Raw genomic sequence first — 13,819 nt, 5'->3', positions numbered from 1 at the left:
ATCTGACATGTATGTATCACAGAGAAACAAAGGTTTGTTCCAGTAAACTCTCCTGTCACAATGTATGCACCACATACCTACTTACATAATCTAAGAACTGCATCCTTCACATTTTAGGCATCTTCATGTGAGAATTAGTCTTTGTTCACTTGTCCATTGTAACTCTGTGGTTCAGAGCCCATTGCCAGCAAGAGCTTATTCCTATTTCAGTGTCGCTACACTGGATAAAACCATCAAAGCAGGGAAAGAAAGGCAGCATTTATTAAATGAAAGTACATGTTTCCAACTCTCACTGATCTTGATACAGTCACAAAACATATATCATTAACTGTGACCTCTGCAGCTAATGGTATAAAGCAATTTCTTTGCAGGATAATTGTAAATATTTTTGTAAATATGACCCAAAATGTACAAGCTCTAGTAAATAAGTGCCCAGAAAGATCATCTTCAGCTACTCCACTTTCTTACCTAGTTACTTGCTGGGAAGAGAAAAAGTACCTGCAGAAAATACAAATGGAAAGCTGGGAGGTTTTCTTTCTCTCTCATGTGAATATTTTATTTTCTGCAAGCAAGAGTGTAAAATATTTTCATAATCTGATCAATTCACTCTAAAATTGATATCCATTAATGCAAATTCAGCATGACTAGGAAGCTAGCAAAATCTATCAAGGACCAAAAAGGGGAGCCAGCTACTAAGTTCCCTCCACGTGAAGCCATGACCTAGTGGTTTATGCCACAGGGATAAAAGTTGTCATTAAAATATGCCAGTTCTCAGGCCAAGGCAGTATATTGCCAGGGATTTCTAGGTAAAATTAAAAAAAAAAAAAAAAATGAACTTAGTGAAGTTTTTTTGTGACTATTTGGTGACACTCTCTGTTTCAGTCTCGAGGGAGCCAGTGCCGTAATCTCTGCACAATTATCTTTCATAGGTCTGAGGTTCTCCGTTCCCAAATGCTTCATTTTCCCCCAGCTTGGCAGAAGGTTTCTCTGCTCCTCCCAAGGCAAATTGCAGCAGATGAATTCATGCTGTAAAAAGGGTCAGCCTGTCTATTTGTCAAAAAGAACCCCCTAAGGCAGATGATCCCACACATGCAGATGGGCTGAAGGCCATTCAGTCACAGAGATCCGCTGTTGAATCTCCTGGGGCTTCTGGCACAAATGTGTTTCCAGAAGGTCAGAGCAAGACACGTGGGACTAAAATGCCCAGGTTGGACTTCCAGCATTTGAGGATCATCTGCCTTCACTAACTGCACCAAACTAATTAAATGAGCTTCAAAATCTATTTAGTTAAATGGACATGATTTCTCAAATCAGTGCAAGTGTCAGCAATGCTGAAATTCAGTTAAACTAGATTGATAAAAAGCCTGCTGAAGTCTTTTCTATATACCAGTGTTGGGCTGGTTTATCTTTACAGTACAATCTGGCATATTCACCCTTCTTCACTTTTCCCAGTGTGTCGCATCATTATAAAGGTGCTTAAATTGCTCTTCACATGCTTCATAGAAAGACAATAGACACCTTTATAATGATACATCTGCATTTGTACAAAGGATTTGTGCCAACGTAATTACATTAGTTAAAAAAGCCCACCTTTAACACTTAATAGAAGCACTTCCACAGGGACAAAAAATGTATTTACAAGCCTAAAGTGGAATATAGACTAGAATACATGGAGAAACATCAACTTAATTAAAGGCTTTCCAATGAATGCATTTACCATGCAATTACAGTGGCAGAATTTCTGCGTGTTAACCCAAGCCTCCCACTGATTCTCCAGGTATGACATAGGGTGAGGTACTTGTACAATGAGGGAAATAAATATCTACTTTTGGTAAGCCTCTGAGAGCCTCAGACAGAAGGGACTATGCAAGTGTAAGGTATGATTTTACTCATCCCACAGTAAGTTACACAACAAAACATCAAAAGCCCCTTTGAAAATGTACATTTCCCAACAAGCTGTAGGAAGAAGCTTAAATTACTTTTCTGAAAGCAAGTAGCTCCCTGTGAAACCAGCTGCTCCAAGTGTGAGTCAGCAGCCTCAGCAGCCGTCCCAGTCGAACCCACCAGCATCTTTCTAAATTCACCCTCGTTAAAAATTTTGATGATCCTGGTAGAAGTCCCTCGGGTACTTGCCAAACAGCGCTATTGGTACAAGGAGGAAAGCAAATAACCTGCAATAAAAAGATCTCTTTTCACTGCAGTTGCTTTGAAGAAAGAAGGGAAGTCATTCTTCATTTTTTCAGTTCCTAATCCCAGCAGGTTTGCATCATTATCTGACAAAAATGTCCTTTCTCATTGTTTGAAGGTGTAGTAAGAGGGACCAGTGGGCAAGCAAGCCCACTTTCTAAAGCAATACCTGTGCTCTTGTGCTGGGACCATGGCAATGACCCTACCTGCACCACCAGCATATGGCCATGAGCCTTCTCCTTGCCACTATAGTGGCCACTTCCTTTTGGAAGAGCGTTTTCATGATGGAGGAGTTCTTAAAAGTAGGTTTATTCTAAGAAGTCCTGTCCAAATGATAGAAGGCTTCCGTAGTTGCCGTATGTGCCTAATTTGGAAGTGTCATTTGAACTGACCACCGCAGCCCACCCAGTGTAATGCCATCACCTCAACAAGGACTTCACATTCAGCAAGAGTGGCCACCTATCCATCTACAGCCAGGCTGGGGAGCTGTGACTCTTGTCCCTCAGCAAAAAATGGGCATGCCCATGATTCAAACACATGGCATCTCACTCAGCAGCCCTTAACCTTTCCAGCTCAGCCATGCCCTCCTAGCTAAAAAACACGTTTTTGAGGCTGAAAACGTGTCCTCACAGACACTTGTGAAAGCCAGGCTATGTTTGCATGGAAACAGTTGTCTGGAGTTGGGTGCAAAGAGCAAAATCAAGCTTACTTTGCTAAGCGTGTTGGTTTGTGAAGCTAATGGAAGCACCAAGCAGTATCTTTGTCTCTTCCTCCCGTTTTAATAGACATGCCTTTGAATACATACACAAAACATTTCTGTTGAAGGACTTGGTGTCACTATGTAGCTGCAAGGATGTTCTCTGTAGTTATCAGTAAGAGAATCTATGCAAACTTGTAGGACAAAAGCAAATACTTGTGACAAAGAGGGTCTATGAAGAGGCTACAATGAGGTAAATCCGAGGATCACACTTGTTTACTTTGCTGAAAAACTTGAATTTGTATTTCCATCTTCCCGGGAGGAGAGAATGATTTCAGTAACATCACAGGTAATCCAGACAGTGTTGTCCTTTGTGCCCGTTGAGTGGCAGTTGCCAGATCACTGCAGATATGGCAGGAATGATGCACAAACTCGAATGCAAAACTTGCCAGCTGAAATGCAATGTAAGGAGAGAGGAAGAGCCTCTGAGTGGGTGAGCTCAAGATGTAGGGATGGTTCGGAGCTGGGGGATGTGTGCTGCCCCATGCTGGTTCCCTCAAGGATATGCTGGGGCACATGAAGTGTGGGGAGATGTCCTCAGCTTTCCCAGTTGATTTGAGTATGAGGCAAAAAGGCACTCAGAGATGCAGCTAGCCTAAATTCCACCTTGCCCTTGTGCGTCATGTTGCCTGCTGGCTGCCTCTTGGTATCCAGAGACATCTCGCCAAAGGAAATATTGGGCATAAGGCTATAGATGAAATTTAGGTTGACTAAATACGGGCCTCAGCATTCAGCTGGGGAGTAAGTGAGGAGTAACTAGGGTATTGTAAATTCATGCCCAGACTTGCTGAGCACTCGCTCAAGCCCTCAGAAGTTGCTCGCCCGAATTTTTATGGCCAATACCTGGAGTACACTAGTAGAAGTAGGAAGCACTTATTACAAAAGATTGAGTATGCGTGTTGAGAGTATACACAGGTGAACTTGCCTCAAAGAACCAAATAAATGAATGTAAGAACATAATATTTCTAAAAGCAATTGTAAGGCTGGAATCATTGTCATGAAATGAAGTTTTAAATAGATATTACAGGCAATACAGTCTGTCCCATGATGCCTTGGAAAGAACATAATCATCAAAAAGCAGCTCTTCTTGCTTTGGTGTTTCAGTTAAGGTAGCATTTACATGATAGTTAATGTCTGGAAACTTTGGAGGGAGGTAGGTCCCTACCTGTGATTAGGATAGTCTGTATCTTTATCAGTAAGCAGTGGTGTTAAACATGAGAGACACCAAGCATTTTCACTTGTGTGCCATGTGGACTGGTATGTGAATGAAGCAGCTCCAGCTGCAGAAAGAAAAGACAAAAGAAATGATCTCTGTTTTTTATCCATTCTGAAATACAGCTGTAAATTGTGTTATGACTTTGACGATCTATGGTGCTTGCAAAGATTTCAAATAAATAATGTTATGACCCCAGGGGCCATATTGATTTTGTAATAATTTCGAAGAGAAGCCACTCAGTTTCCTGTTTGCTGACAAATTCTTTGCTCCCTAAGGAATTCCTATTGAACATATATTAAAGAGAGGACAAAATAATTCCAAGGAAATACAGAGAGAGGGCTTTGTGCATGGACTCTGCTCAGGGAATGGGTATTTAACCTCTGACCAGTGACGACAGGTCTCCTTTAGCTCTATTAGATCAACAGCAAGCTACTATAATTAAATAAAAAAACTGTTTAGAGCCTCACCGAACATGTCCTGGGAATTAAAGCATATGGCAGGAATAGGAAAAAAAGACTTTCCATATGCTAATGACCCTTGATGTCTGAAATAAATTAGATCCATTAGAGTTTATGCTCAATAAAAGAAAGACTTTAAGCACTCCAAAGTTAGTGACTCGAGACCGATTTTGGCTTAGAAATTCAATCTGTCTGCTTATTAATTCTTAGTAAGGCTCTGGAGGAGACAGGGGATGCAAAATCATAATTCTGTGTTATATCAGAATTTTAAAGTGCCATCAGTTTCTTTCCCTTCTTTTTTTTTTTTTTTTTTTTTTTTTTTTTTTTAATTAAACCATTTTTCATGTTTCCCTTTTTTGTTCTCCTCATTATTTTGATTTTGTTCCCATTTTTTGTTTAATTTCTTTCTTTTTAAGGTTTCATTTATCCCATTTCAACTGAACAGAGAACCCAGAATCAATATGGATTTTCTTGTAAGTTAAATGTTTGATTTTATATTCCTGGATGCTATTTTGATGCTGTTCCTTGGGTCAAGCTTTACTGTTAAGCTAGCTCTGTGTGACTGGGCAAAGAGGGACCTATTTGCCGATGAAAGTGGCAAGTTGCTCATCACAGTGTTTCTCTGTCAGTGGGTTGGCATAGAATGATAATGGCCCTTATGCACAAGGAAAATGGGAGAAGATGCCTCAGTGTTGGAAACTGGAGAGAATGAACCCTCTTCTCATTAAAATTTCCTTAGCAAATGTGGTGGAAGGGTAACTTTTCTTTGACATGGAACTTAAATATCTGGTTCCTGAACTGCTGTGGGCGGGGGGGGGGGGGTGGGGTGGAAATGATGTTTCGAGGCTGGTACATTGAAGGTCTGATAGTCAGAAGCTTATGGAGATTGATCAGTGCCTTCCAACATCTGGCAGCTCTCACCTTTGCAGCTGGAGGGCAGCTTGGCTTACATTGGCTAAAAGGCAGGGAGGAAAAAATGAAATAAAAATGATTTCACATGTTTCCAGCTAACAAAAATGGGGTACTAAAAAAGTCTGATTTGGTTTTGCACTTTTTTTATTACGCTATTTCTAAAACCGGGATTCTTCACTGTATAGAAACACATCAAATTTTGATTATATATTCAGACCTTTCGGAAAAAAAAATGTCTGGTGGATAATGATGCTAGAGATTAGCTTAGAATTAGTGCTGAAGATATGGTATAAGCAGCTAGTAGAAATATCATAGCCATTTTCTCACAAGACAGCTCTCATAAATCTGGGTTCCTTTTGGTAAATTACCACATTATTTCTTGTGCTTGCTTCGGCTTTTATCCACATATGTGTGTGTTAATGCCAGTGATGAGAATTCAGTGTTTGATCCTCTGCTTTACTTGATAACTTTTTTTTTAAGGGAAATGTATGGAAGAGAATTATGGCTTGACACATTAGAGTTCACAAAAAGCAAACTCAAAGATACATCCTGATATTCCTGGTATTCCACAGAAAATTGTCTTTTTTTGGGGTTTCTTGACTTTTTTAACTAAAAAATAAGGCCTCTGAAGTTTGAAAACCCACAACATGTTTTTTGTTATCGGATGAAGCACTAAATACTTATATTATGACACAGCGTCATTAAGACATACTATTTTATTTCACAGAGTGACTTTGCTTCATGAGACTAAGTCTATAACGTATGTTACACTTAGTAGTTCATAGCCTGGGTACCAGATAGATGAATGGATAGATAGGGACAGTTAGAATGCAAGTTAGAGAGATATCAAAGATCATTTTCCATCAAAAGGGCATAGATCTGTTATATAGCTTTGGAAATGGATTTTAAATGAACCTGTAAAAAGCATAGTAAATATCTGCAGGAAACAAGAAAAATAATGTGTTTTCTTGAAAGTCCCTGTGAGGAGAACATTTCTTCAAGGTTCTTGGCCTCTCTCCCTCCAGCTGCTCCTGACTCGGATGACGTTGCTCTCTACGTGGGGATCGTCATAGCCGTGATCATGTGCCTGGCGATTTCCGTGGTCGTGGCCCTGTTTGTCTATCGCAAGAACCACCGTGACTTTGAGTCAGATATTATCGACTCCTCAGCGCTAAATGGGGGATTTCAGCCTGTTAACATCAAGGCTGCAAGGCAAGGTTAGTTGTCATTGACCATGTTGACCAATTCAGTTGTCGTTGACCATGTTGACCAATTCAGGGAGATGCTATAAGGTCCAGCTCAAATTTAAATCAAAGGTAAAGCCCTGACAGAAACAACAGAGGCAGGATTCATCACAGGAGTGATATTACAGCACAGTAATTCTATCACGTCTTCCTCCCCTTTGTTTCGCTAATAGTCTTTTTTACTGTGCCCTGTCTCCACAGGCATATATAGTAGTTTAAGAAGTACTGTACTTTCAGTGGACAAGGTAGAAGAAGTAGTTGCAGTAGAACGTCACTAAATAATGAGCATTTTTATCATTGATGCATAACAGCTTGATTATTTCTACACTTTATTGGTGAGAAAAAAACACTCTAAAGGTAATGTTGACTTTTTCAAGACCCATATTTAGGCTGAAGAGTTCTTTTTACCCAATACATATGCCAGAAGAATAAATCAAAGCAAGAGTTAGGATGATAAGAGAGTTGTCATATAACAGATTAGCAGAAGTGTCATTATCTTTTCTGGATGTACTTTTAAATCAAATCTCCAAAAAGTGTGATGCAGGTACTAATGCCCCACTGCAGGGAGCTGTTGGCATAATGGCTTCATAGGTTTGTTCTGTCTTTTATTTCAGGAATGCTGTCATGAGGCCAATTAGATAAATTGGTTAATGACTGTCACTTAGTATTTAAGGAGGGGGTATTAGTTAATAAAACTAGATCTACTGAGTAAGGAAAACATCTTGCCCTGAAGCTAAGCATGTCATGCTTGAGATCTCAGTAGAGCCAGGAAGAGCAACCCCAGTGAAAAAGCAGAGAGGTACTGTAATTTTGTCTGACAATTAGATTCTGTAGCAGCTGGGGTAAGACAAGTCCTGGGAGTTTGCTGGAGAGACGCATGGAAGAGGAGATGGAGGTCAATCTTCAAGGACTTTGTATATCTTAATCTATGGTATGAAAGGGAAAATACTTAATGCAAACCCAAATTGTTACTCAGAAGGAAGTCATCAGAACAGAGAAGTAATGTGGTTCTTCCTTTTCATGTTCAATGCAGACCTCCTGGCAGTGCCACCAGACCTCACTTCTGCTGCAGCCATGTACAGAGGTCCTGTTTACGCCTTGCACGACGTCTCTGATAAAATCCCAATGACCAATTCTCCTATTCTGGACCCACTGCCCAACCTCAAGATCAAGGTTTATAACACCTCTGGTGCAGTCACCCCGCAGGATGACCTCTCGGACTTCTCCTCCAAGCTGTCCCCACAGATTACACAGTCTCTGCTGGAGAACGAGACCCTGAACATGAAGAACCAGAGTCTTGCTCGGCAAACAGACCCCTCATGCACTGCATTTGGGACCTTCAACTCCTTAGGAGGTCACCTAGTAATTCCCAATTCAGGTAAGTGCCAGCCACAGTGGCTTAAAGATGCAATTGTTTTCTTGTTTTAAGTGGAGTTACCTTGCTTTTATGCAGGAAAAAGCAGGGTCACTCCTGGGACTCTAACTTTTCTTTCTTTACAACAAACAGATGTGGGGGTTTTTTTCCCCCATTCAGGTCTACCAAGGTACTTCAAATATTTGTTTCCCAAAGTCCTGGCCACCTTTTAAACAGAATATTGCAGGGCTCTTAGCCAATTTCTGAGACCTGCAAGGCTTCAGAGCTCTCCTGTGTGAAGTGTGACTCAGCATCCCTGACCTTTCATGCAGCTCTAAGAAAGGGACTCCAAGCCAGAAAGCCTCAATCTTGTCATCACACATAAAAAAGACCAATTAATTAAAAAACAAATCAGTTGTTCCACTTCCAGTTCATTGCAGACTGTGTGGTATTGAAGTAGGACAGCAGAATACTAATTTTTTTGAAGCCTTTTTTCCTGTACACGTTGCATATCCAAGGAAAATAAGGCCACAGAGTGTCTCCTCTATATTTCTTTCCTCGTTATATAAATTGTTGACTTCTTTAGCAACTAGGAAAGAGGAGCATCCGAGTGCCTTTTGATGTAATTGCAAAGTGCCACTCAGTCTTTCTCCCACAGTAGGAGACCAGACTGCTGGGCCCCCTCCAATCCATCCCAGAAGCCTTGGAGAGCACAAATCTCACAAATGGACATTTTTTTAGGAGAGTCATACTGCTGTTTGGTCCCTAAATATTGACGTTCAGAGGAAGTTCAGCACCTAGATGTTCCCGTGGGTTTTGCATGCTGATCAAGGGCAACATTGACATCTGAGGTAGGGTCAAATCAAATGCATAAAATGCTGCATGCTGGGGATATGAAGGCTACACAGTGGTCAGGAGTCCCACTGCCTGGTTTTCCTGGAGCTCTGACTCCAGGTAGGGCCACACTGCACGTGAGACCGCAGCTCACAACTACCTAACACAATAGCTCAAGGTTTCACAGCATTTCTTCTTTCCTCCTTCACATTGTGTGGTCAACCCTTTGGCCATTTTACAGCACAGTGCCCTGCCCAAGGAGATGGTGCCCACCCTTGCCTCTTGCTCCTTTGCTGGGTCTTTTCTTGCTTGTTCATGTTATGGAGAAAACAAAATGCCTAGATGGCCCAGGATTGAGGTGGTTTGATCCTTCCAGAACACAGCCCCACATTGCCCAGGAAGCAGCCAAAAATGATGGAGTCCTCCTCTCTGAGCTACTGTGGAACAGGGGGCAAAGGCGGCTATTAAATTCAAGAGTCTGAGTGAAAGACAGTTACTTAAAGAAATCTAGTGCTGACTTGCTGAGCAATGTTGAAAATTCATGGTATACAGCCCCGGATTTCACATTTCTCTAAGTAGCAGCTGAAGGTTAATACCCAGGTTTTTCATGCCATGGTGGCCCATGTCGCCAGCAAAATCTATTAGTCATATTTAATGAACATATATTAATATAAATTTGTAAAGAAAAAGAATGCTTATTTATTGCTGTCGTCCCTTCAAATGATTAAAATAATCGTAAAATATATTAATTTGTTTGCTGCTACTGTGTATGACTCCATGCTGCTTCCAGTCGTATATATATCCTTCTATTAATATGATCAAAGCCCTTCATTTACATCATGCCTGCCCTCTTACAGTTGAGAATGTGCAGCGGTGAGGTTGTAGCAACCCTGTAAAGAAACAAGTGCCAGAAGGTGTTAATGAAAAATGCTTTCCTACCTAATACCTCCCTAGTACAGGGCTGAGCCCCTGTACACCAACACATGGGAAATCTCCAGCATAACCAAACCACGTACAATAAAGAGACAAGACCATGCAAGTTTTCCCTAAAGCTCCTCTTGCGCCTATGCATATATGTAAATAATGTGCATGTAGGTTTGTTGTCGGCTATGTAGTAATACCTGTGTTAAAATCCTTGTTACTGATTGCCAGCTAATCCACATCTGCAGAGACAGCTGGCAGAATGAAATAGCTGGGTCGTGTGCCTTGTTTGTCATGTAATGACAGGACATTTCTGAAATGGCAGTCATGGAAGAACAGTGTTTTGTAAACTGAAAGAGGCAAGAAGCATGTTTGCCCACATTTTTTTCAAGGTTAGATACCCGAATTTTGAGCCACTTTAAAGGACTAGGCACATTCAAAATACCCTATTTTGTCTCCCTGGTAGCCTAATTAGAAGCTGGATGCATAAAAAGACAGGATGCCACTCGCAGAAGCCATCTTTCGGAAAACAACTAGTTCTTGTTGCTTGCTGGGACAGTGCTCCACTGCCTTTCTTTCCTGATTGTAATTAAGTAAGAATTGCCTAGGGAGAGATGTCCCATTACAGCTGCTGGAAATTTTAGTCAGAGTTGTTCATTTTTCCATCGTTTTACAAGGTAAGCAGCAGCATAACCATCTGTCTGCTCTTTAAATAAAGTGAAAGTGAGGAAAAAAGTCTTCTTCACTCCTGTATTGTAGTGCTGATGCACCAGAGGATGAAGAACAGACCAGCCGACTGCTGGAGACACCAGGGTTGCAGTAAATAATTTCTTCTCAGGAGTTGCTGAGGTCATGTAGAGTCTACTGGTGAGGTTGGGTGAAAATTGGCATTGCAGGGTTCATCTTTTGCCTCTCCTGTCACTTGTCTTCACAGGCTCACTTCCTTCTTTTTCCTTTATCTTATCTTTTGTGTCTCTTCTGTTCTGCAGGAGTAAGCTTGCTGATCCCAGCCGGGGCCGTTCCACAAGGGAGAGTCTATGAAATGTATGTGACAGTTCACAGGAAGGAGAACATGAGGTAAAAGACTGCTTTTATTGGCTTGTGCATTAACAGAGCGGGAAAATGTAGTAACTAAAGACCTGTGGTAATACATTTATACAAAACCAGCTGTGTTGAAGGGTGTGGAGGAGCAAAGTGACAAACTATCTCAGCAGAGGGACAGGTGTGTGAGCACCTGCTCAGAAAATCTCCTCTCCTCTTCTTTATAATAGAAGGTGAATTTTTGTTTTACCCTTCATGGGCTTGGTTAGTTCATGCAGTGAAGAGGATGGAGCCAAAGCTTTTGGTGTCCTTCACCCTTCCTTGCTCCCAGGTAATAGTAAGCAAGGAGTTGTCCCACTTAATCCCAGTCACAGCACACCAAGGATCACCCAGAGCCAATTTTGGGATGACCCCTGTTGTTCTCGCCTGTTATCTGCATGTGTGGCAAATTCATATTCTAGATCTTAATGTCTAATGAGTGATCTGGCAGCCTTGGCATTAAAAAAGAGTTTCTGAAAAGGCCAAGATGCCACTTGAAGCAGTTTAGGAAAACCTAATGAAGAGAAAGGTGAGATCTTAGTCTGCAGAATGGACTCATGCACAAAGGCTGAATGGCAAATGTGAATCTAAGCAACCATTATATGGTACTTTGCCTCTCTCCCCTCATAGCTAGACACATTTTTTTGGCTCAGCACTTTAATGGGTTTTATTATGTGCTAAGCCACAGCTGTTTATACACTGTGTGATATTGAACACTATTCTTTAGTTTGGTGGTCTTTCACCCATGCTAAAATAATCTGCTTAAAGAAAAAATAAGGAAGCCCTCCACCCCCCCTTTTTCATGCATTATTCATTGCCTGGTCTCTGAAACAGCTAATTGCAGCTACAGAAAAAGTCTCTGTTCATATGTAGTATTGATTGTATTCCTGCTACTTTTGGCTGTGTTTTAAAGACACTTACAAACAGCATTGCAAAAGAACTCTTTCCTGCAGAAAGAAAAATGATAAAATCAGAGGGCATTCCCTGTTACTCAACTTGTCTCCACATCTCTCTTTTTAAAAATATCTAATTTTTTTTTTTTTTTTTTTTTTTTTTTTTTTTTTTTAAAAAACATACCTATTAGGAGCTATATGTGCAGTTATTTTCTTTTCAGAGGGTTATGGAGGGAATCCCTGCCTCCTTATTCATGCAGCTGTGGACAACCTATGTCACATGCTGGTCTGATTTATGCTCTTCAAGGGTCACAAAGCCTCCTCTGTGTGCTTTGAGAGAGCTGTCACTCCGCAGGTCACACAGGGGATAGAAGGATGGGTTAACCTGTGTTGGGAAAAGCATGTGCCAAAGTGTGCTGAAGTACTCACAGAAGTGAAGGGAAAGGTGTGAATTCTCATTTGCAATGAAGACTTTGAGCAGTGATTTCTTTCCCTAGTAGAGGAGAGCAGAGAGCAGGCTGCCTTGGCCATGGGGCAACAGGGCTTATCCCGTCATGGAGTGCTGTAAGAGATTGGACATGGCACTTAGTGCCATGATCTAATAAACAGACTAGAGTTGGACCAAGGGTTGGACTTGATGATCTCTGAGGTCTTTTCCAACCCAGTCAATTCTGTGATTCTGTGTGATTCTGTCATGGTGGTGGTTGCAAGCTGTGCCTTTTAAACCCCTCCACGGATGGTGACTCCATCACTGCCCTGGGCAGCCTGTTCCAATGCCTGACAACCCTTTCTGTGAAGGATTTTTCTTCCTAATATCCAATCTAAACTCACCCTGGCACAACTTGAGGCCATTTCCTCTCGTCCCATCACTTGCTACTTGGGAGAAGAGACCAACACCCTCCATGCAACAACCTCCGCTCGTCTAGATCACTTGGAAAGGAATAGTCACCATAAAGGGCTTAATAAGAGGACTATATTGTCCTCTGGTGTTACCTGTTCCTTTTCCCCAGGTGCTCAGGAGCAGAAGGGGGTGGGTTCTCCCCAGTGCCCAGCTGTAGTGGTGTCCTGATTCAGGACTGTGTGTTACCAGCCACTTCACTTGCTGTAGCAGAGCTACAGCTCGGTTAAAGCCTCTTTTTCTGACTGCATAGGCCGCAGATGTTGCTTCACATAATTGGAGTCATATGGGTAGCACAAGTTAGTGTGCAGCACAGTCATTTTATAAACCCGCTGCTGCACTCTTACAGCACTCCAGCAGAGAGTGACAGTCCGCAGCAAGGACTATCTGCAGACATTCACTTTTGTGGCCAAGTGGTAACTGGAGTGTGTTCAATAAACCCTGTGAGACCCTATATTTGTTTTCATGAGCACTGTGTAAATGTGTATGGGTTGAGAAGTCATGTCGTGTGTTGATGTAGTTTGGAAAGGGGCATATATATGAAGCTATAAAATGAGTGTTATAATCAGAAATGAAGGCAGGCTCTTTTTCGTGGTATATAACCACCACAGAGGCGAGAATGTGGTCCCCATAGCACTACCCTAAATAGAACCAGTACAGTAACAGAGAAGGGTACCATCACAGCTCACATATCTCCAGCAACTTAAGATTTAGCTCACACTTTCTTTGTAGAAATATAGAACGACTTGTGAACAGTCAAGCTGAAACAGGAAATCTGTTACCCCTGCAAATTCCCTTTTTCATTCCTTTGTTTTCCTAAGACATTTCCCCAGTTAGTCTCTGAAACCTGTAGTATAGACATTTGAGAGGCTTCGTAACCCAGTAATATCACTCTTTGTGTTGCTTGCAGATTGGTTAGGAGAGCTTTCTGAGGCACTCTATTCCATTTCATATCCATCAAAGCATCCGAGAGCAGGAGGGTCACCCTAAAAACATTGTCCTGCTGTGATGAATTGGGGTTCTGATGGCTTGCAATAAACACCACTTGGAGGCAGTTGTTTTCTC

The 13,819-nt window shown here is 41.6% G+C and overlaps 1 protein-coding gene across 1 annotated transcript in view; it reads left to right on the top strand.

The window, feature by feature from the left end:
- The window catches only part of UNC5C (unc-5 netrin receptor C), a 226,525-nt gene that overhangs the window by 194,728 nt on the left and 17,978 nt on the right, over positions 1-13,819 (top strand). The window contains exons 8-11 of the mRNA XM_082051376.1: positions 5,035-5,091; positions 6,556-6,747; positions 7,808-8,152; positions 10,873-10,960. Coding sequence (XP_081907502.1) covers positions 5,035-5,091; positions 6,556-6,747; positions 7,808-8,152; positions 10,873-10,960 — 682 coding nt within the window. The remainder of the gene's footprint in view (positions 1-5,034; positions 5,092-6,555; positions 6,748-7,807; positions 8,153-10,872; positions 10,961-13,819) is intronic.

This window comes from Streptopelia decaocto (assembly GCF_964273445.1).
Source record: "Streptopelia decaocto genome assembly, chromosome: 4".
NCBI classification, from domain to species: Eukaryota; Metazoa; Chordata; class Aves; order Columbiformes; family Columbidae; genus Streptopelia; species Streptopelia decaocto.
The sequence above is the reverse complement of the archived record's forward strand: the minus strand, read 5'-3'. Positions and strand labels throughout refer to the sequence as shown.